General features: G+C 38.5%; 1 protein-coding gene across 1 annotated transcript; it reads left to right on the top strand.

Annotated features, from left to right (window-relative positions):
- Window positions 1-45: 45 nt before the first annotated feature.
- Window positions 46-21,861, top strand: LOC117431644 (dnaJ homolog subfamily C member 18). The gene is made up of 8 exons (XM_058996013.1): window positions 46-532; window positions 5,172-5,334; window positions 5,555-5,700; window positions 13,188-13,376; window positions 14,942-15,054; window positions 16,187-16,296; window positions 19,275-19,447; window positions 19,763-21,861. The coding sequence occupies exons 1-8, from the start codon at window positions 406-408 to the stop codon at window positions 19,885-19,887; spliced, it is 1,146 nt and encodes a 381-aa protein (XP_058851996.1). The 5' UTR covers window positions 46-405; the 3' UTR covers window positions 19,888-21,861.
- Window positions 21,862-25,116: the final 3,255 nt, after the last annotated feature.

Genomic DNA, 25,116 nt, shown 5'->3' with positions numbered 1-25,116 from the left:
GTATTAACGTTTTAAACAATCGACATTATTTATTTAAAATGTGATGTTATTGCGACCTTTCAACTTTGACAGCTCTCGTATTTGGTAAGGACACAGCTCTGGTGTTGGTCTTCGTCGTCAAGACGACGAGTCTGTTTCCGCTTCCTGTGGACCAGAAAAAAAAAGTCTGAAATCTTCTTGGGATTGGATTTCTGCTTGCTGCAAACAAGGCTTTTATTCAAAATAAAATAAAAAATACGAAGATAAATACATTCCTACCGTTATAGGTTTGCTACCATGAAGAAGACTGGTAAAATATAAATCGGTTTAATACAACACGATATATGTATTTTAAGAACATCAGTAATAGCGAAATTTCCGCAGTCAGCAGGTATTGTTGTTATTTTCTTGGGGGGCCTGTGAAAAATGGAAAAGGAAGAATCCGACAGTCTAATAGAGAAAGCAAAGCTGTGTTTGCGGTCCGGACGAAGAGATAAAGCGCTGCAGTTATTATACAAAGCACAGAAATTGTACCCAAGTACGAGGGCACGAGGTAATTCAATATTTAACTCTTAACTTGAATGTTTAAATAGATTCTGCAACGCCGGGTCTTTTTTCTGTTGTTGACTGGATCATACTTAACCAAGCGTTTTACAATAACCCGTATATTTTTATTGGGTAACTTCTATTATGTTTATTTCTCATGTATACGATAACTTTTATTGAAAATAACGGTACAGAAAACGTGGAGAAATGTATTATACAGACAGTAACTCTGTATGATTGCAACCTAAACATGTCAATTAAAAATGTCACAGGACCAGTACATGTGTTTTGTATCGGGACGCAAGCGACTATATGGGTGACTGACTGATATCTAGCCTACTGTATTACTCTGTCAGTGCAGTTTAATACTTTTGAATATTTAGACATTTTTCTCCTTGACCTAAACACTGTTATCATATACTTGGTGTTAAAGTAACTACAGTAAATATTTCAGTATTGCATATTTTGAATAACATATCCAGAATATATATGCTATTCCACTGGCGCTGATAGTCAAGTCAAGCAGTCATTGTATTAAATAAGGTCAAGACCTCTACGAACTCAGTGAAGAAAATAGACCAGGTTCAAGCAATTAAGTTGTTCCTTGATAAGGTCACAAACTATAGTCCTTATTCTAGCATACTGTTGAGATATAAAAACTAAACACAGTGCTGTACTTGTATATGTTTGACATCAGATCGGAAACTGGCATACTGTAACACTGTCAATGGGATGAGGGCTCCAGGGGCACGCCCTTGTATTATTATTCTGTCAGGGAAGTAGGAGGAGGAGGGGCGTCTGTTACAAAGTATGTTGCCCATAATGGCCCGTGACTAGCAGTTGCAAAACTGCTTGTATTTTATAGAACACGTGATGGGTGCAGTTTGAAAAAATGAAATATGATGGACACAGCAGTATGTGCTAGATGTCAGGGTTGGCGACTTTTAAATCAGATTTGTTTATTAATCGATTTTTTCTTTTTTCTTTTTTTTTAATTGTTTTTTCTTTTGTAGTACCTTAGTTGTAGCTCTACAGCACCTCCAAACTGTAAATTTAAGGATGTTGGAAATGGTGGTTTGTGAATAGTTACATACCAAACTAAATTACTCAATCTTAAATGAATGCATAAATAAAGCAACTTATTTATCATTGTGGCATCCTCTAAATGTGAACTACTTTGCAGGTGTTTATCGTGTATCTGTTCAATCTCTGCATCGCTGTATGTTCAGTCTCTGTAGCTGAGCATTACACTGTAGATATTGAGGTCTTTATCATGTATCAGTTCAATCTCTGTAGCTGAGCATTACACTCTAGATATTGCAGATGTTTATCGAGTATCTGTTCAATCTCTAGCTGAGCATTACACTCTAAACTCAATTTGACATTAAAACAACCTCTAATTAAGTTAGAACTGTTTTTTTGTTTTGTTTTGTTTTTTTAATTATGTGAGCAATATATAGGCTAACACAATTGATAATCTCAGCAGTGAGGCCTAAACGTTGTATTTATTTATTCTGAGCTGTTCTAAACATGCATTTGAAGAAAATGTTAACTCTCACTTGTATTAATATTTAGTTGGTGTACATGCAGGGACATAAAAGATTAATTCTCAAACTGAACGCAGTAGGGATTCAAGGAAATGCATGCACATGGATTAGGGAATGGTTAACATGTAGAAAACAGAAAGTACTGATTAGAGGAGAAACCTCAAAATGGAGCGAGGTAACCAGTGGTGTACCACAGGATCAGTATTAGGTCCTCTGCTATTCTTAATCTACATTAATGATTTAGATTCTGGTATAGTAAGCAAACTTGTTAAATTTGCAGACGACACAAAAATAGGAGGAGTGGCAAACACTGTTGCAGCAGCAAAGGTCATTCAAAATGATCTACACAGCATTCAGAACTGGGCAGACACATGGCAAATGACATTTAATAGAGAAAAGTATAAATTACTGCACACAGGCAATAAAAATGTGCATTATAAATATCATATGGTAGATACTGAAATTGAATCTATGAAAAAGACCTAGGAGTTTATGTTGACTCAGAAATGTCTTCATCTAGACAATGTGGGGAAGCTATAAAAAAAGCCGACAAGATGCTCAGATATATTGTGAGAATTGTTGAATTTAAATCAAGGGAAGTAATGTTAACACTTTACAATGCATTAGTGAGACCTCACCTAGAATATTGTGTTCAGTTCTGGTCACCTCATTACAAAAAGGATATTTCTGCTCTCGAAAGAGTGCAAAGAAGAGCAACCAGAATTATCCTGGGTTTAAAAGGCATGTCGTATGCAGACAGGCTAAAAGAATTGAATTTATTCAGTCTTGAACAAAGAAGACTATGCGGTGATCTGATTCAAGCATTCAAAATCCTAAAAGGTACTGACAATGTCCACCCAGGGGACTTCTTTGACCTGAGAAAAGAAACAAGGACCAGGGGTCACAAATGGAGATTAGATAAAGGGGCATTCAGAACAGAAAATAGGAGGCACTTTTTTACACAGACAATTGTGAGGGTCTGGAACCAACTCCCCAGTAATGTTGTTGAAGCTGACACCCTGGGATCCTTCAAGAAGCTGCTTGATGAGATTCTGGGATCAATAAGCTACTAACAACCAAACGAGCAAGATGGGCTGAATGGCCTCCTCTCGTTTGTAAACTTTCTTATGTTCTTATTTCACAGCTTTGAATTAGCCAGTCAGTTTTCCAGAGTGAGTAATACGAGCTGCACAGAACACATTGTCACATACTACATTTCCAGATGCTCATATACTTTGAAATGCCTCCCAATCTTAAAAGTTGAATGTTAGCACTTGTATCTCAACTACCCCTTAATTTGTATGTGGAAAGGATTCAGCCATGAGACTTTTGTGGTTGGATGGCTTCAATGCATCACTCACTAAATATGGGATGCCAACATCACCACCATTGTGTGTGCTGATATGCCAGGGAGGCTGCAAATAGACTGATCCCTGGAGCCAGCATTACACTTCAACCACCAACACTGGGCCAGTAGGAAATCCACGTTAACTGGAGGCTCATATATTACAACAAAGCTACGTCTTGGTTGGTCCCCACCACTACTACCGTATTCATCCAAATTTAAGTGGAACTTTTTAAAAAATGGCCTACATCTTTAATTCAAATACAGTATAGTGATGTGTGAATTAAAATTGGCAACAAAAGACATGACTGTTCAAGTACGCAAACCACAACCTGACTGACTGCTGAGAAAAGACAAACAAAAAAGTCACTGCCCGTTCTCGAATCCATGACATACAGGCAACCATTTTCAAATAAGCACCATTGGCTTTCTGAGGAATTCGATGACAAGCTCTTACAGTTTCAGTGTTTTGTTATTAGACTCCGTTCTAACAAACAGTACCAGCTTGGACAGATCGGAAATGCTGATCAGACCCCCGTATTTTTCGACATGGCAAGCAATACCACAGTTCACAAAAAGGGAGAAAAACAAGTGCGAGTAATCAGGACAGGAAATGAGAAGCAGCACAAACTGTAATGCTCTGTGTGACAGCAGATGGTCGCAAACTGCCTCCATACTTTGTTTTCTTATATGTGTAATTGAGGTTGTATCTTTGTAAATGCATCTTTATTTGAGGTTTTATTTTGTCCTCAAATTGAGGGTGGGAAATTTGGGCTGCATATTAAATTTGAAGGAATACGGCACCTCATTTTATCAGGGTGAAAGCTGAGTCCAGTATTAGCATAACGTAAATAACAGCTACTCTCACGTAATAAAAATCAATTTGTGTGACTGCATCCCCCCAATGTTGCAAACCTATTTTATACAGACTACACTCAGCCCTAACATCTATCCAACACATAAAAACAGGAGCCAATCCTCAATAGGAATGAACTTGCGTCGTCTGGTAAAAAGTGAATTCTAAAGCACTTGTTTTGTCACTGCTGTGAAAGGAAATGAGGCATGTACAAATGATCATGTAATCCTGCTTATCGGCAGCTGCAGTGACGTACAGTGGGAAACAGGAAACACTGTATACGGCAGCATCTTGACCGCAGACCCCTTATCCTGTATTGTGGCATTTTACAAAAGGCCAATTCTGAATGTGGTTGTTAACCTCAGTATTTCACATGCCTGTTTAAGACAGCCAGGGAGGGAGTGGTACAGACAGTCTGGGTATTTGTTGTCACAAACATATTTGAGACTTAACGCTATATTTTAGGCCAACATAGTGAAGCCCAGTGTTTGCTGTCTTGAATATTCTGGACAATAGGACAAAGTTGACGTGGTAAGCCAAGTGTGCTGCAGGAAGACAACTCCGTGCTTATTTGCTTATTTCTTAGGATTTAGTGTTAGGGGGAATTTAAATTTGTACAAAACCTTCCAACATGTATAGTGGCAGATAAATGTGACTGGAAGTGGGGTATTTATAGCCCCAAATAGACAGTTTGCCAAACTGTATTCCAGAATGTATAACCCAGTTTACAAAAGCTTTAAATAGTTTAAATAAAAAGTTTAAAATCTGGTTATATGCAATTGATTGTAAATGATACAATACGTTATACATTACATAGTTGATCAATTATATTTTTAGTTTTGATATCCTCTAATTGACAAAACTCCAAAAACTGTCAAATGCATTGTTTGTTTTTAAGCTTTAATAGATGCAATCACACAGAATGGGAGTGCAGCTGGTGGAGGGAGTAGCATTCCTGAATATCAAGGAAGGAGGAAGCCTGGTAATGAAGACGAGCCTGTACATGGGACAGGGGGGGACGCTCAGAGCTACACTGAAGAGCAGGTGCAGGGCGTTCACAGGTGGGTCGAGGGCTTTCTGCCTCACCAAGTCCCACAACAATTGAGTGCCACTGATTCAGAATGGCACTTGGAATGCAGGGTTTTCAGGGTTTTCAGCTGCTCAGGCAGGGGATGCAGGTGGATTTGCTCTTCCATATATATGTATGTACACACAAGTATGTTCCACTTACATTTTTACATCTAGAGAATTGTTCATCTAATAATGTGGGTCTGTTTTTAGGATAAAGAAATGTAAGGATTATTATGAGATCCTGGGTGTAACCAAAGATGCCAGCGATGAAGATTTGAAGAAAGCCTACAGGAAACTGGCACTGAAGTTTCATCCAGATAAAAACTGTGCCCCTGGTGCAACAGATGCATTTAAAGGTATGCATTTACAGTGTATTGTAAGACACCTTTTCTTACTTGCATGGCAATTCCAAGTAGCGTTTTTTAGGGGAATGTCGTAACCTGTGGTCAATATATAGCAAGTTAATGAAAATCTTTATATGAAAATACATTTTAATGACCAGAGGACACAGTTGGAAATGAAATAGACTGAGGACATTGTAACATTGCAGTTCAAATGGAAGGCTCTTTTTTAAAAAATGAGGCAGTGTGGTCCAGTGGTTAAAGTCCAGGGCTTATAACCAGAAGGTCACAGGTTCAAATCCCACCTCTGCCACTGACTGACTCACCATGTGACTCTGAGCAAGTCACTTAACCTCCTTGTGCTCCATCCTTAAATCAATGTCTTATTGTAAGTGACTCTGCATATAATGCACAGTTCACAGCCTACCTCTGTAAAGCGCTTTGTGATGGTGGTCTGTGTAGCTATATATAAAAATAAAGATATTGTTATTATTTAATGCCTACCCCATTACCATTAGATTGTATAGTATTTATTGAGATGACTCATGACTTCAAGGTAATTTTGCATTTTACTCCTTGAAAATACATTTTACTCCCCCAGTGTTAAAATTAGAGGGTAAGTTACTCCCAGACCCAAATTCTTATCTGGTGCGCTGATCTAACTAAAGCACACCTGTCTCCCTCACTTGGGTGCAGAACTCCACCGGCTGTCATGTCATTCATTCAATCGGGAATGTCATCTGTGTATTACCATTGTTTTTCCTAAAGGTCTATTGGATTCTTAAATGTACTTTTTAAAGGTAATAATATCTTTATTTTGATATAGCGCCTTTCATAGTGGACCACCATCACAAAGCGCTTTACAGATGAAGGCTGTGAACTGTGCATTATATTCAGAGTCACTTACAATAGGACTACATTGATTGATCACTTCTCCAGGTATTTCAGTGCTGCACTAACGGTGTGTCCATGCATTCCACTTCAGGAGGTTATAAACTGCTATGTGAAGTAACAATGCGTGAGTCTTCTGAGTGTTTGTAAAAGCTGCTTTTCCAATCAGTCACCTATTTTCAATGTCTCTACGTTCTTTCATGTGACCTCTTGGAGTGCAATACAGGACTGAAGTATCTGGAAGGAGTGATAGGTATATTTAGTTTATTAGTAGCTTTGAAATTACAAATTCTAATGTTTAGCATTATGACTTTGTCTTTTGTATAAGAAAATGTAAATCCTATAAGGTAAGATTGATTGCTATTACTTTGTTAGCTCTGTACTTTAACAAGCATGTGAACTGTATAAAAGGCATCTCTCAGTACACAAGCCAGTTAGCCATGTCCAGCATCAGCAACACCAGAACCCTTTGCATTGGTATGTAACTGAAATGAGATCTATAACCCAGTCATTACTGCATCAACATGGGGGCTGATTATAGAGCATCAGCAACACCAGAACCCTTTGCATTGGTATGTAACTGAAGTGAGATTTATAACCCAGTCATTACTGCTTCAATATGGGGGCTGATTACAGAGCATCAGCAACACCAGAACCCTTTGCATTGGTATGTAACTGAAGTGAGATCTATAACCCAGTCATTACTGCATCAACATGGGGGCTGATTATAGAGCAGCTTGCCTTAATAACATTGCAAAGAAGATACATGAAAGTTTATACATGGAACCTAAATAAAAATGGCATTTCAAACTATGAATATTAAACAAAGAGCTGATAGAAATCAGATTATGGATTGTGTTGACATGCACGACAGGAAAGACAATACAAAAATGTAACCCTAATACATCTCTGTTATCAAAATGAAGCATGTACGTGCCACTACAAACCAAAAGCTTTTATACATACAGAGCATCATTTATGAATCAGGTGCTGGATTTACCAAGAATCATGGCTGATGTAAAACTACAGCAACATGTGCAAATGACTCAACTTCAACTTGAGAAATTCCTTTGAACTAAGTAACTGACTGGGATGAGAGAAGAACACTGTTCTGTGTTTTACAAAGATCAGCAGTGTTCTTTGTTGATACAACAGCTTGAAATCATTAGTCCTAGAAATAGAAACAGTGCAATAGTTTCAGCCCACTGTACATGGATTGGAAAAAAAATAGAAAGCCCTTCTATGTGTAGCACATGGTTTTGTGGTACGGGCACTCTCCTTGGGCATTATTAAAACAGAAAGCCCTTCTCTGTGTAGCACATGGTTTTGTGGTATGAGGGCTCTCCTCGGACATTATTAAAACAGAAAGCCCTTCTCTGTGTAGCACATGGTTTTGTGGTATGGGCGCTCTCCTCGGACATTATTAAAACAGAAAGCCCTTCTCTGTGTAGCACATGGTTTTGTGGTATGAGGGCTCTCCTCGGACATTATTAAAACAGAAAGCCCTTCTCTGTGTAGCACATGGTTTTGTGGTATGGGCGCTGTCCTCGGGCATTATTAAAACAGAAAGTCCTCTGTGTAGCACATGGCTTTGTGGTATGGGCGCTGTCCTCGGACATTATTAAAACAGAAAGCCCTTCTATGTGTAGCACATGGTTTTGTGGTACGGGCGCTCTCCTTTGGCATTATTAAGCTTCCCCGCGAGGGGAGCAGTGTGACAGTATTAAGCATCCCCGTGAGGGGAGCAGTGTGACAGTATTTAGGTTCCCCGCGAGGGGAGCAGTGTGACAGTATTAAGGTTCCCCGCGAGGGGAGCAGTGTGACAGTATTAAGCTTCCCCGCGAGGGGAGCCGTGTGACAGTATTAAGCTTCCCCGCGAGGGGAGCCGTGTGACAGTATTAAGCTTCCCCGCGAGGGGAGCCGTGTGACAGTATTAAGCTTCCCCGCGAGGGGAGCCGTGTGACAGTATTAAGCTTCCCCGCGAGGGGAGCCGTGTGAATGTGCCAATCTGGCACCAGCACCACTTCTACAACTGCGCACATCTTGTCAAAATGTCAGTGTTTCTGAAAACTCCTGGGGTAAAATCCAATGACACTCGTCACTTTGACCCAAGGCCAGATTATAGCCAAATGCAGCTGAAATGTCTGTGCAAGGCTAGGAGTGTATGTTAAAAGTGTGTTGGAGATGATCAAGGCAGTTATTGTGTTCACTGTGTTGAGTGTGACAGACAGACGGACACGATCAGCACATAAGATGCTCATGAGGGACCCTAAAAAGTTATTGTTGTGCCGGTTATTTTATAAAGCTGCTGATATCTCCAAACCGTTTGAGGTAGTGACTTCTTTATATTTGTTGGTTTATATAAGTCCTGCACCCTAAGTGTATTGCTGACAATGACGTTGACTTCTTATATGTAAACGTCACAAATGAAGAACTGGCTTCTATCAGCAGTTGCCAAGCGATAATTGTCTTCAATCAACATTGCCACGGCATGTACTGTAAAATTATGAGATTACCAGTTCACATCACTTAAATTGTGATGAATTGTTCAACTATCAATTCACCTGCAAAGCTGTAACTACAGCTGTAATTACATGCCTGGATATGCTAATGGAGTGAATGTGCTTGTGAATGACATACTTGTTCTTCTATTAGCCTTCACTAGTGTGTACAATTAGACGATTGACATACTGAAGCTTTCACTTTCGTGAATGGAGTACTGGCCTTACTAACATGTTTGGAACTACATGTTGCCTAATTGGCACGCTATATTGTTACTTTATGCAAAGTTGACCTGCAGACTTCCATTTGAAATACAAAACTCTATAATGGGGGCCATTTCACCTGCTTCTTCAATCAACCAATCAATCAATCTTTATTTGATATAGCACCCTTCACAATAGTGTGTCACAAGGCGCTTCACAGGTACAACATAACAGTAATTATTAGTACTATACAAGCAATAGCAAACATTAAAACATTTCAAAAATCAATTAAAATACAATACAACACAGGGTAAAAACATTACTTATTAAAATGTGAACAATAGATTATAAAAGTGTGTCTTCAGTCCTGTTATAAAAATTGCAACAGTTGCTGCCTCCCTTACGGAAACAGGCAGCCGATTCCATAATTCGGGGGTCCTGAAGCCAAATGCTCTACCACCTCTGTGTTTAAACCTTGGGGACAGTAAGCAATCCCGCATCCTGGGGTCACAGTGGTCATCTAGGTATATATGGGATTAAAATATCATTTAAATGTGAAGAAGCCAAACCGTTTAATGCTTTGTAAGTAATAACCATGACCTTAAAATCGACCCTGAACCTTACAGGAAGCCAGTGTAGGACTGTCAATACCAGTGTAATGTGATCAAGTCTTCTTATTAAAACCCTGGCAGCGGTGTTTTGTACAAGCTGCAGTCAGGATAACACAGATCTGGGAATACCAGAAAACAGAGCATTGCAACAATCCAGTTTGGATGTTATGAAAACATGCACCAGTCTCTCAGCATCTTCCATGGAAAGAAATGATCTTAGTTTAGGAATATTTCTTAAATGGAAAAAAAACACTTTAGTTATTTTTCTAAGATGAGGTTCGAATGAGAGATCTGGGTCAAAAATGACACCCAGATTTCTCATTTCAGACCTCAACTTAAATGGGAAGCTGTCAACTGCACAATAGCAGTACCTTTTGTCAGAGTTTAACAATAAATAGTTTTTTGACATCCATTGCTTAATGTCGGCCAGACAGACAGTAAGATATTTGCAATTGAGGTGTCCCCTGGTGTACTGGATAAATCTAATTGGGTATCATCTGCATAGCAATGAAAATTGCCCTTATGTCTATGGATAACATCACCCACAGGCAGCATGTAGAGGGAGGACAAAATTGGCCCTGTGGGACGCCACATTTAACTTCTGATAAAGCAGAGGAATCTTCATCAATTCTAACATATGGAAACTTATTTGAAAGATAGGATTTAAACCTTGACAAGACACTACCCGACTGTCCAACACGATTCTCAAGACGTCCAATCACAATTGAATGGTCAATGGTATAAAAAGCTGTGCTTAAATCCAAAAGAATAAGAAGAGAGGATGAACCCTTGTCGGAAGACATCAGCACCTCGTTCACCACTCTGACCAGAGCAGTTTCAGTAGGAATGTGGTCAGTTGTTTAGCCACTACTCTCTCTAAACGTTGGATAAAAAGGGGAGGTTTGAGATAGGCCTAACATTATTAAGAACATTTGGATCTAAGTTTGTTTTTTTAAGTAATGGTTTTATTACAGAGACCTTAAAGGAGGTGGGAATGATACCAGGTGACAGGGAACCATGTATAATACTTAAGACCATGGTATCTATCCTAGAAAATACTTCTTTACACAATTTAGTGGGATCTAAAGCGCATGTAGTTGATTTGTCCCATCAACTAAGTCAGTCAGATCAAGCTGGTTAATAGAAGCAAAGGATGCAAAGATTGTATCTGCTTTAGTTTTATCAGTATTGCAAAATGCTTCATGTAGGTTGAGTGTGCTGTCTGAAATCTGATTTCTTATATGTACAGTGGGGGAAGGCAGTAGCAGACAGTTTCCGAGGTTCAAGGCAACATATTGAGATTCTTGAGTTTTTGATCCTACTAGAAGAAGTTCAGCTTTGTTAGTGTTGAGCTGAAGAAAATTGGCAGACATCCAGGCCTCGATGTCTTGGATTAGTTGAGAGCCGGACCATGGCAGAGGGACATCCACGGTTGAGTTTTAGGTAGAGCTGGGTGTCCTCTGCATAGGAGTGAAACACCGCTGTCACAGCCATGTAACCCCCCCCCCCCCCCATTCAAATGATATGCAAAGTATGGTGGCCCAGTAAGTGAAAGAAATGAAGTGCGTTTTTATCATGTTTTCCCGATCACGGGCCCAGAATGATACTTCAGTATAATCGTGTTCCTTAAAAGGTTAAGTTAACTCACTCCCAGCACACACTCGTATGTGCTACAATAGACAATTCAACCGTGTGTGTGCGTGTGTGTGTATTCTACACTTACTCTTTTTGGTAAATTAGATTACTAATGCTAACTAAGATTTCAAATAAATAAATACTTACATAAAATTAAATTAAAAATGCACTTTTCCATAAATTAATAAAGTATTTAATAAAAATAAGCATCACTCAAAATGAGAAGAATACTTTAAAATGTTTCCAATAAACAAATAAAGAAATACATTTTGGTTTTTAAACAGTGCTGATGTCCTCTTTACAGCTCACAGTAATGGACACACAGGCTTTCTCGATGAGTCAACTGTTACACATACTGACTAACATGTGGCACAGGTAAATGAGTTACTTGAATTATAATATTTAAGGAGGTGTTAATAATAATAATACTACTAATTTATTATTATTATTATTATTATTATTATTATTATTATTATTATTATTTCTATGTACTGTAAATAAGTAAATAAAAAGCCCCACCTTTTCCACTCTGAGGCGTCCACACAGTTAATAGGAATGTGAGTTACAATCAGGATCCATGAAAAGTGCCTCAATTCATAAAATACAAATACCAAAATAAAATGACTTTAGGTAATAAGTGGCAGAGCGGCACCTCACCCCCAAACAAAGTAGCAGTGTTCCGGTGCGGCCCCACTGCACCCCAGGCATCATCCTGCGTCATACAGCAGAGCCCTGTCTACTGTGTGTCCTGTACAGAGTGAGTCCCATCAGCCATTCCACTCACTATGAGGGCTCTGACATTGTTCTGGAATAGCATGCTGGAATGCAAGTTACACTGATCATGAGGGCTCTCTGACATTGTTCTGGAATAGCATCCTGGAATGCAAGTTACACTCATTATGAGGTGTCTGACATTGTTCTGGAATAGCATGCTGGAATATAAATTACACTCATTATGAGGTCTCTGACATTGTTCTGGAATAGCATGCTGGAATGCAAGACCCCACACAGCAAATTTAAATTTAAACACTTAAGTAAATTACATCCAGTAATTGTGAGGTATGCTATTTATTGTGAGGTATGCTATGTATTGTGAGGTATGATATATATTGTGAGGTATGTATTTTTTCCATGTAAATCTTTCAGAGCAGCTCTTAAGTTAACAAAGGCATGTTCCACAGCTGTATTATATATTGTATCATTGTTTGTCTCTCTCTCTACTTCTCTTTCACCACTTGCTGTTCCGTTTTCGTAATGGAATCGGCTGTGCCTGTGTTTCAAATAAACCTCCCCTTACTGGTTAGTTTGAGACACAGTCGCCCCCATCTGCACTTTCATCAAAATCACTCAAAGCTAACATGCAAATAGGACACACCCCAAAAGTTATGCCGACCACTGGCTCTAACGCAGACAGTAAAGGTCAGGGCAAAGCATGCCACCAAAATCACATTACAGGGCAAAGGCAGTTTGCGTTGAGTTTTTCAATCAAAACCAGGGGCAAAGGTGTTTTGTCATAGTATTAGAGGTTTGCCCTGTCATCAAAACCGGGCCCATAGAGTCTTTATAGTTGGTACACAGCTGGATTGTGTGATTCTTTCAATAAGGTTCTATTACAGATGGAAACTGAACTGTGCTGTGTTGTTGTATTTTGTTATATCAGCAATAGGCAATTCGTATGCAGTCCTCAGCAATCCAGAGAAGCGCAGGAGATACGATCAGTTTGGGGATGAGCAGCAGATGGAGAACACAGCGCACACAGCACACCACCACAACTTCTACAGGGAGTTTGAAGCAGACGTCACACCAGAGGAGTTGTTTAATATATTCTTTGGAGGAAGGTTTCCTACAGGTTGGTTGTCTATTCATATACTTTCTGTAATAAATACCACCAATGTATAAATAAATAAGAAGAATGTATAGGTACTGTCGGAAATGATGGGAACACTGAAACACATACTTTAAAGGTGTAAGCAAGGCTTCAGGGGTAATTCTGTATCCAGTGTGCTTGTGTTGCGCAGCTTCAGAAGCAAGGCTTCGGGGGTAATTCTGTATCCAGTGTGCTTGTGTTGCGCAGCTTCAGAAGCTGACTCTGTACCTCAAGGGTAGAACTGTGTTTGAAATACAGACGCTGATGTTGAATAACAATATTGCTTCATGAAGTGGGACCTACAACACGTTACATTTAATTTTTTTTTTTTTTTTAAATGTAGTCGTCGCCAATGTTTTTTTACCCCCGTTTTCTCCCCAATTAGGAATGCCCCCAATTATTATTTGTATCCCGGTTCACCTCAGCAAACCCCTGGTGACTCAGGAAACGGAGGCTGGAACACGCGTCCTCCGAAACGTGCTCCTGCCAATCCGTCATTTTTCACACTGCAGATCAACAGCGAGGCCACCAGACCTATAGTGCCGGAGGACAACACAGATCTGATAACTCCACTGTAGAACCACAGGCGCCCTATCGGCCACAGGGGTCGCTGGTGCGCGGTGAACCATGGATTTCCCTGCCGACCTAAGCCCTCCCTACCCGGGCAGCGCTCGGCCAATTGTGCGCCGCCCCCTAGGAACCCCCGGTAACGGTCGGCAGTGACATAGCCTGGATTCGAACCTGCGATCTCCAGGCTATAGGGCGCATCCTGCACCCCGCGTGGAGCGCCTTTACTGGATGCGCCACTCGGGAGCCATGAATTGGTACATTTTAATAAGGAATGCAACTGAAGTATTTCATAAACATATTCAGTAATCCAAAATGAACATTTGAAATGCAGGCAGGCATGTATCTCTGACCTGTAAATACTCTTGTTTGAAGCTCATTCTGTTTCCCTGAGTCCAGGGAGAACCCTGGAGGAAACAATTCCAAAACTAATGTAACCAGACCAGGGTTGATAAAGATAGTTGAATTCATTTAAACTGTATGAATGGCAATTCCCAAGAAAACATCCAGAACGCTGTGTCGCGTCCAGAACGCTGTGTCGCATCCAGAACACTGTGTCGCATCCAGAACATTGTGTCACATCCATAATGCTGGACTTCAGGTTGTACTATTAAAATATTAGAAACCTGATATATTCATGAATATGATTTTGGGATAAGACAAGTCTTTCTTACAAAATTACATTAAATGTTTTGGGTGCAGGTCCCACAAATCACTTTTGAGGTCATGTAAAGTGACCCAGCAATGCTTGTCCATTTCTTTCATCCATAACGTTAAAAGTTTCTTTATGCAACAATTTTTTTCTTTTTTGTGAGACTGACCCATGGAATCTTAACAGGACACAGTTTAAAAAGCACTTTATCTAAATAGCCTATGTTTCTTTAATTCATTACAGGAGTCCTGGTGTATGGTAACAAAGTTACATTTTGTGTGCAAATGTCACATCCATAACGCTGGAATTGCCCATGTATATTTTGTAGGAAATATCCATGTGTATACAAACAGAGGAGCATCGTTCAGTCATTATTACCAACCCCGTCGTCATCGAATGAATGAGAGGAGGGAGGAGGAAGCAGAAGAAAATAGAAGCCAGGTATTTCAGTGAAACTTTGTTCCATATTCACAAAAGGACAGAATGAGAATTTCCGTATTCTCTGAATATGTTATGCTTGCACTTCCTGGGTCATTTCATTTCACCTCAGCACTGTCTTCTGGGTCAAAGCATGTTTCTGGCTGAAAGCTTTTCAGTCAATTGTCTAAACTAGTTGGTTTATGACAGGAAATAAGTCATTACAGGGGTAAGGACAATTCCACCCTCCTGGTGAAATGACCAAGCAAGCGCAACACTATTTGAAAGCAAGGCTTGCAAACAGTAGGACCAGATACATGATTACTGTAACAAGCTCTTTTTTTTCAGAACTGGATATTTGAGACTTGAATGGATGTGCAAAAAGGATTTCTGGATTTATTTTGTTAGCTATATAACTTTAAAGCAATGCTTTGAAAAAAGAATACAACTTTATTCCCAGGTAGCAGTTTCAGAAAAGCAGTACTGTTTCAACAGGGCTAGAAAGCAGTGTACCGAGTAACTGGATCTTGGTTATCACTCCTTTTAACGGTAGAACACATAGGGTGTACAACATTAAATCATTCTTTCACTTATGTGTCATTCATGTTATTTTTTAATCAATTATTGTTTTTAATTTTCATTGAAACTTGCTTTTAAAAAGGCTGAGCGCAGCGTGGTTCATAGCAATAGTTTGTCTATTGAAGGCCATTAGAAGATTCTTCTAGGTACTTTCCTACAAGGGCTTTTTCAGTGTGAGACTAAAGTTAAGAAAGACTCATTTGATTATTAGTCACCTTCTACACCTGTGCGAGCTTCCCTTGGTGCACATTGAGGACACAAAAAGCCATTGTGGGGAATTCACGAGAAGCATCTAGTAGTGCTCTTTTTAGAGAACACGTTTATCTGTCTTTCTGAGCTTCCCTTCCCTTGAACTAACTAGAAGCATCTAATTGCTCTTTTTAGAGAACACGTTGCTCTCAAACATTTTAAAACGGAATTACAAGGTTGTGATGAAAAACGGAAACAAAATACTATGATTGATATGTGGGAAGAAGATGGTTTCATTTTGTGCGCTCTGTTTATTCTACCTTTTAATAGTTCCTAACTACTGAAAGCCTTTACTAACAATGTCTTTTACTCTTTCTTATTTTCAAAGAACACTTTCACAGCATTTCTCCAGCTGTTACCAGTGCTAGTGCTCATATTCATCTCCGTCATAACCCAGCTGATGGCATCCAATCCTCCCTACAGTTTATTCTATAAACCGTAAGCTGATTTCAAATGTATATATTTTAGTATGTTATGCTTGCTAGTTCCAGTCAACAGTTAATTCAGTTCTTTTTGTGTTTTGTAAAAGTTATTCATTGCTTTGCGTGTTTAACCCACTGTAGTAAAACAATTGTTGGGGTTAAACTCATGTTGCATTGGTTGTGAGTTGTAAAGATGTGTGAAGTAGTTTGTGTATAACAATTGCATTTAATTAAAGAGCGGATGATTATCTATTCAGGGATACCAAAATATTTAATAAGCTCTGGCTGTGGTAAATGGACAATACATGTCCCACCCCAGTCGTTGTGCATTTGGTCATCTGTTCCAAACCTTGTTGGAGGCAAGTGCACTGCCCCACTTCTAAAATCTTCCATAGCGCCTTTCATCTTGAATGATCCCAAGGCACAATTCATTTCATCCATTAACAAGCTTCTGTTCTGGCCTTGCTTACAGTAACGATTGGGCCCTTACATGTTTACCTATACTGTCAGAACTGCTCAACCAATTGTTGTAATGCTTGATGAAAATTTAGAAAGAAATTATTTCTTGTTGTATACAATTAAAATAATGATCTTCCTCTCTGATGCGCTTTGGTCTTAGATGTGCTTCAAAAGGGCTCTATAGATATCCTTTTAATGAAAATACATCGCACAATTATTTGTATTGAACTGAAATACAAAACAAAGTTATAAACTAGACTACTTGTTGAATACCCTTTTGAGTGACTGTAGTTCATGGTTGCCTGTATTTCCCTTGTGCTGACACTTGTAAAGTATGTTCCTATCTGACATAGCTTATTGTATTTACCCTGTTTTGAAACAGTTCTGCATTTCCGCCTGCAAGTTTCGATTTCCATTGACTTGAAACGGCCTGCGCTTCATTTTCTATTTATTACCTCTCAAAGGGGTTGTTATAGTGGACACGTACATAGGATTTCAAAGGGGTTGTTATAGTGGACACGTACATAGGATTTCAAAGCGGTTGTTATAGTGGAGGCGTACATAGGATTTCAAAGGGGTTGTTATAGTGGAGGCGTACATAGGATTTCAAAGGGGTTGTTATAGTGGAGGCGTACATAGGATTTCAAAGGGGTTGTTATAGTGGAGGCGTACATAGGATTTCAAAGGGGTTGTTATAGTGGAGACGTACATAGGATTTCAAAGGGGTTGTTATAGTGGAGGCATACATAAGAACATAAGAAAGTTTACAAACGAGAGGAGGCCATTCAGCCCATCTTGCTCGTTTGGTTGTTAGTAGCTTATTGATCCCAGAATCTCATCAAGCAGCTTCTTGAAGGATCCCAGGATGTCAGCTTCAACAACATTACTGGGGAGTTGGTTCCAGACCCTCACAATTCTCTGTGTAAAAAGTGCCTCCTATTTTCTGTTCTGAATGCCCCTTTATCTAATCTCCATTTGTGACCCCTGGTCCTTGTTCTTTTTTCAGGTCAAAAAAGTCCCCTGGGTGGACATTGTCTGTACCTTTTTAGGATTTTGAATGCTTGAATCAGATCACCGCGTAGTCTTCTTTGTTCAAGACTGAATAGATTCAATTCTTTTAGCCTGTCTGCATACGACATGCCTTTTAAACCCAGGATAATTCTGGTTGCTCTTCTTTGCACTCTTTCTAGACCAGAAATATCCTTTTTGTAATGAGGTGACCAGAACTGAACACAATATTCTAGGTGAGGTCTTACTAATGCATTGTAAAGTGTTAACATTACTTCCCTTGATTTAAATTCAACAATTCTCACAATATATCTGAGCATCTTGTCGGCTTTTTTATAGCTTCTCCACATTGTCTAGATGAAGACATTTCTGAGTCAACATAAACTCCTAGGTCTTTTTCATAGATTCAATTTCAGTATCTACCATATGATATTTATAATGCACATTTTTATTGCCTGTGTGCAGTAATTTATACTTTTCTCTATTAAATGTCATTTGCCATGTGTCTGCCCAGTTCTGAATGCTGTGTAGATCATTTTGAATGACCTTTGCTGCTGCAACAGTGTTTGCCACTCCTCCTATTTTTGTGTCGTCTGCAAATTTAACAAGTTTGCTTACTATACCAGAATCTAAATCATTAATGTAGATTAGGAATAGCAGAGGACCTAATACTGATCCTGTGGTACACCACTGGTTACCTCGCTCCATTTTGAGGTTTCTCCTCTAATCAGTACTTTCTGTTTTCTACATGTTAACCATTCCCTAATCCATGTGCATGCATTTCCTTGAATCCCTACTGCGTTCAGTTTGAGAATTAATCTTTTATGTCTCTGCATGTACACCAACTAAATATTAATAGAGTTAACATTTTCTTCAAATGCATGTTTAGAACAGCTCAAAATAAATAAATACAACGTTTAGGCCTCACTGCTGAGATTATCAATTGTGTTAGCCTATATATTGCTCACATAATTAAAAAAAAAAAAACAAAAAAAAAAAACAGTTCTAACTTAATTAGAGGTTGTTTTAATGCTGGGGTCAAATTGAGTTTAGAGTGTTTAGATGCCACAATGATAAATAAGTCTGTCTGTCTACCTTTTAAACCTGGGATAATTCTGGTTGCTCTTCTTTGCACTCTTTCTAGAGCAGCAATATCCTTTTTGTAACAAGGTGACCAGAACTGAACACAATATTCTAGGTGAGGTCTTACTAATGCAAATGGGGGAGTGAAACCTAGGATTTCAAAGGGGTTGTTATAGTGGAGACGAACATAGGATTTCACCATATATCAGGAAAACTGCTTATCCAGTTGTCATGAAAATTGGTATTACCATTATTTAGCATAACTTATTTATAATATCAGATTGTGTCATTAGAGAGGGTGTCTGTCTGTCCGTATGTCCATCCATCTTTATATCACACTGTGTATATCTGGATAATTGCTCATCAAATTGTCATGAAATTTGGTCATTTTTATTCTATACGTATGTATGTTACTGATTTATTTGTTTTGTACGCCATCCGCAGCGCTTTAGGTCTGGTTGTGTCAAGAGAAACACAAAACTTGGGAGTGCCATATTACGTGGACAAAGGATTTGAAAAGGAATACCAAGGAGCCTCACTAAGAGAGCTAGAAAGCACTATTGAGACCGATTACATTGATTACCTTCAAACCAGCTGCTGGAAGGATAAGCAGCAAAGTAAGTGTGTTCAAGAGTAAACCGATTATGTTCAATTAGATTTTAATAATGGATAGAGTTTACAGAGCCCCATCATTGTGATGTAGTGCCTCACGCATGTACAACATAATTGACTTGACAGCGTTTCTTTTTAGTACTACTGTTTATAAACTTGTGACTGAACTACATCACAAGAAATGACATGACAAGAAACAAATACTTGCTATAGCAAATCAGAGTGTATTTGTATTCATTTTGTAATGTACATAGAGATAAGAATTTGCCTTTTTACCTGGGCTGACTGTGTTTGATATGTGTGACCTTTTTCTCTTTCAGAAACTGATTTGGCCAATTTAGGGAGATTATACAGGGATGAGCGACTGAAGCAGAAAGCAGATTCAATGAAGCTTGAAAACTGTGAAAAACTGAACAGGCTGATTGGGAGGCAAAGAGGGGAATGAAACAGGTGTCCCTGCTCAATTCAGGCTGAGCCTTGAATCCTCCTCCTCTTGTCAGGGCAGTGGGATTTCAATTCAAATCATTTCAAGTTTGTAAATATGTTAGATTGCACACAACGTTAGCTTCATCTTAGATTGAATGACTGGTGAACATATTTCAAGGTGTGTAGATGGTGAATGAGGTTTGTCACCCTGACAGAGAGAGATACAGCATTCTCTTTGTGTGTGTGTGGTTTGCACCTGTTTGAAAAGGAAATCCCTTTTATTTTCCTTATATTAAGGAATAGCATTACTGTAAGCATCCATTGCTTTTCTTGTAACTTATTTGCGCACACACACACACTGCTAAAATAACTTGATGTTACGTTACTCATCACAGTCCATTTATATTCTGTAGTAAGTTAGCATGAGGACAAATACACAAAAGACATGTTTGTTATGTTTCATATTTTTGTCTCAGGAATGTGGCCTAGTTCAAACAATTCATGACTCGTTTTAGGAAAAGTAACACTTTTTTGTGTCTTCAAACAAAATCTGCTTTTGGTAATGTGTTTTTTCCCTTCCCTCAGTTTAAATCAGAAGTCGTACAACCAAAGCTTTAGACGCTTCCTCAGCACTCATGAGCATAGCTATCATCCCTAATGGTTGTTGTGACTGTTATGTATGTGAAGCCCACCTGCATTCCTCTCCCATGCCCTTCTTGTGTTACAGTATAGGACCCTGCATCGTTTCCAATGGGGTGGGGTTGCTCTGGTCCCATTATCATTAACGCAGTGTTGAGATCCTGTATATGGGCTTCTCCTCACGCTATGCCAATGACAAAGAACAATGTGAAATCCTTGCTTGAACACATTTAAGCATCTTTATTTGGATTGGCGGTGATGTGTTCCCTATACTTTAGATCTAGGAAATTGTGGAATTCGATGACTTTGTATTCTTGTGTATCGTGTTGTTTTCCTTTTCCCATGCGAGGTGTTGGTTGTCGTCCGTGTCGCTGCCTCTATTAAGCAACCACTTCTGAAGTAGAAATTAAACAAATGAATTATGTACCATAATGAACACCCTTTTAATAGAAATATTTGTAAATGACAAAGGCACATATGGACAATATTACATCAGACAATACCTGTAACAAGTACTGGGACAGGGGATGGGTATTGCCTGTTTTGCCTCGCTTGCTTCCTCATTAAAAAACTATAATCATACAATGCAGACACAATACATTGTAATACCACATTGGGATAGTCACCTTGGCAGAAACCTGTTATAGGGTTAAAATAAACACCAAACCCCATGGATTATTCAGTCTCAGTACTTGGAGGGCAGTGTATGATGTGATGCTGGGTGATTTAAAACCTTCACCCATCATTCTTGTTGATGTACTCTGATCTTAAACCTCTCCTGTCTTCACATTTCTGAATTCCAGCATGTTCAGACACTTCTACCCAATCCTTCCTTTATATATTTGTGTGTATCTGTCCACTGAGTCAGTGGCCACAGCGGGGTGCAGAGCTAGCAGGAGTGTCGCCTCACCTCTCTGTAAGCAGACGAGCACATTTCAGTCCTGCCCATTCAGTCATGAGCCTGTCATAAGCAGCTGCCAGCTGCCAGCTGTACTGAATTGTGTGGTGTTTGTGTGGCGAGGTTGAGATCACTAACCTCATTTTGATCCAGAGGTGAAAGGCACAAGAGGCTAGTGAATTTGCACACATCTTTATCAAACCCATTCAGCCTCTTTTGCTCCTTTTCAGTCTCTGCACTTTATATAAGCTAGAAATGTGATACCTGTAAATGTATATGTACATTTTGTAAAAAAAAAATGTATTTATTTAAAGTGTACATGGGTTAACCCCCTTTGGACAGGCATGGTGTAAAAAAGACAATTTTATTGTGTAAATGTTTCTGCTATGACTGGTCAAAAACCCTTCACTGATAAGGATGGAAACTGTTTCTTAAGACATTAAACATTCTGTCTGAGTTATTTTCTTTGTCTGTTAAGCAAACACAAAGAAATATGCATGACATTAAACTGAAATTGACTTGACTGTTACATCTCTACAAACACTACATAAAATAACAAAAATCAAATTTTACAAACGAGACCTCGGAGTACAGATCTAAAAACCTTTGCATTTTAACAAAATGCAGTTTGACATGAATGAAACTCTTCTAGACTTTTTGAGTTTCATATATGTCAAACTTTATTAAACAGACTTTTAAAAAAGCATTAGTTAAAGATTCTTGTTGGACCCACAATTCTTCCTGGTCTGATTGGTATTGATCTCTGTTTTGTAACTCATATTCCTATAGTGGGTGTTAAAGTGAGAGGGCCCCCCACCCCCAAGAGCATCCCTAGCTATATGGAACAAGGGCCAAGAGGAGCTGAAACAATAATATCAGATCATTGAAAGTTTGTGGAGGAACTTGTAGGGAAATAAAACAGATAAACAATATTGTTTAAGTCATATATATGTTTATTTGTGTAGCTCAAAAAAAAAAAAAAAAAATTTAAACAATGAAATGGACAGTGCTGTGTGCTCTGGACTACAGCGAGATCAGCCCCTGGAAATACATTCCATGCAGTTTTATCACTTTCAACAGTGATATCTTTTATGACCCCTCCATCCTTATTTCCTGCAAACATGGCACTATCTAGTCTTCATGTGCAACACAGCAGAACCAGCACAGAGACTTTCCTTCGCTACATAAAGAGGCCCGCCTGCATTCCGGGCTCAAGCACCCCTCCCAGCTCCTCAGTTCTCTGTTGTAAAGAAATAGTTGTTCTAATACATATAAACTATTAGAAAATTCCTACAATGAGGAACATACAATTACACGCAAAAACTACAGTTAAATTGTCGTCGTGTGGGATAATCTTAACAACTGTTAGACAGGGTGCAAGTAATATATTAGTAAGAGCAAGACTTCCACATGATTCTCCTATTGGAATATGAAATATAATAAAATATAGGCTCTTGAGCTACATATTGATTGGAAGCTATTCTTACAATTCAAAGCATTCCTATTTTAACCGGTGTAGCGTACATTTTTGCTACTTCCTCAAAATTGGCTACCAGTAACAAAATATGACACATATAAGGGTCACATTTTGCTACCTTGTAAAAATGTACTACATGGTCAAAATCTGTACCAAAATTTCATCTGTAGCTATAAACGTTATTTTTTTGGTCTAGTTAAAACAATCCAACAATTCGTCTTGGTGGTTTATAGAGAGAAGTTTAAAAATATTATAAAAATTATATAGCGTAACTAAAATAATGTAATATAATTAGCATTACTTATTTTCAAACAAATATCAACAACATGACAAATAGCTGTATTAATAAATAATAATAATAATAATAATAATAATAATAATAATAAATATAAATCAATATAGTTCCCATATATGCCCAATCCTCTATGTTAATAGCTTGGCAATTCTCTATTGAAAGCAGTAACATTGATGGGTGCTTCTATGCTGTCAGAATATTATACATTTTCATCTCCATTGTATCTGATACATTTTAAAATGATCCCAGGGAGATGTATATTCCGATGTATCGTCCATTTGTTATTATTATTATTATTATTATTATTATTATTATTATTATTATTAATCAGTCATTTAGCAGACGCTTTTATCCAAAGCGACTTAGACTAGGGAGTGAATTATGCATCAATTGCTGCTGCAGTCACTTACAATAAGACCTCGGTTTACTTCATATCCGAAAGACGGCTCACAAACCTATCGTAAAACACACATAACATACAGTAGCAACAGTACATCATAATCATAATCATAATAATAATAATAATAATAATAATAATAATAATAATAATAATAGAGTGTGCTGCCTTTGCAAACAATTTCACACGTGTGCTTGAGGTTAGGCCTACTTATATTAGTTTGGAGAAAGCGCTGCGCTTCATTTAAAAAACATTGCAGTCGCCTATAGGTGCATTATTTGTTATTTGTATTATTATTTTGCTTGTTATGGGAGGAGTCTTGCAGGAGTCATACACAAAAAACACACATTATCATATAACAGACGTATACCGCCAATTCAACACGACACGGCCATCATGACAGTAAAAATAGACACAATGTAACGTTCTTACCTTTGTATAAGTTACTGATCAGATGTGTCGGCCATACAAAGGGCACAGAGTGCGGTTTTCACTAACTCTACTGTGCAGAATAAATGATTTTTTTTTCTTGTGTGTTTAAATATCGGGACGCGGGACATTTGCTAGGAAATCGGGACTGTCCCGACCATATAGGGACTGTTGGCATGTACTTATACATCTGTATATAGATCTGTCAGGCGTCCTCGGTCTGCAGAAAGAAGCAACGGAAAATAGTCAGCATGCGCAGTGCGCCAAATAGGAAAATGTGATAGGTAGCATACATTTAAATAATTATAAAAGAACCTGAGATTCTCTAATATTTGCCGTTTTATAATAAATGTCATGGATGCCGTGCATAACAAACCAGTCACATTTTTTAACCACCCCCGCCACAACCCTGAAAGATTTTCTCCCCGCAGAATTATTAGACTGGAAAATGCTGGACTGGAACCCTCCTTTTGAAATGATTGCCTATCCCAGAATGCTCCCGTTTCGAATATTTCCGGCGGGTAACTGCGTTACTGAGGTATGACACAGGCAGGTTTTTGGGGTGGAAACGCATAACAGTCTCGCGTTTTGATTGGTCCATGTCTGTCACATGAATATGTCGTCACACGAGTGGAAAAGCTTGCAGGCATTTTTAACATTGTGATCAGAGAGAGAGAGAGAGAGAGAGAGAGAGAGAGAGAGAGAGAGAGAGAGAGAGAGAGAGAGAGAGAGAGAGAGACTTTTGACTTTTAAGATCCTTTATTTAACATTCCAAATAAAATCCATTAAAACTCAATAAAGGTAAAACATAACAAAATTAAGATTTAGCAATATTAAAAAATCCTAAATACATCATGTTCTCCTTAAAAATAGATTTTACCAAAATAAAAGGATCATAAAAAATCAATTAAAAAAACACAGTGTTTTCTTTCTGTTAAAAACAGATTAAAGCCACAATTAATAAAAACACTGTAAAACAATAAAAAATAAAATTAAAACTAGAACAAAAACTGGAGCTCCCCCTCCTCACTCACAGCACACAAGGCGTCTCCCACACACCACCTCTCCTGGAAGTCCTCCGGGTTATTATTTAGTTTAAAAAATTCAAAATCC

This window comes from Acipenser ruthenus, chromosome 22 (genome assembly GCF_902713425.1).
Source record: "Acipenser ruthenus chromosome 22, fAciRut3.2 maternal haplotype, whole genome shotgun sequence".
Classification (NCBI taxonomy): Eukaryota; Metazoa; Chordata; class Actinopteri; order Acipenseriformes; family Acipenseridae; genus Acipenser; species Acipenser ruthenus.
The sequence above is the reverse complement of the archived record's forward strand: the minus strand, read 5'-3'. Positions and strand labels throughout refer to the sequence as shown.

Coding starts and splice junctions, on each gene's coding strand:
- LOC117431644 (XM_058996013.1), top strand. CDS start 406: ATGGAAAAGGAAGAATCCGACAGTCTAATAGAGAAAGCAAAGCTGTGT. Junction 13,377..14,941: donor TGGAGGAAGGTTTCCTACAG/GTTGGTTGTCTA, acceptor TATATTTTGTAG/GAAATATCCATGTGTATACA. Junction 15,055..16,186: donor CAGAAGAAAATAGAAGCCAG/GTATTTCAGTGA, acceptor TTATTTTCAAAG/AACACTTTCACAGCATTTCT.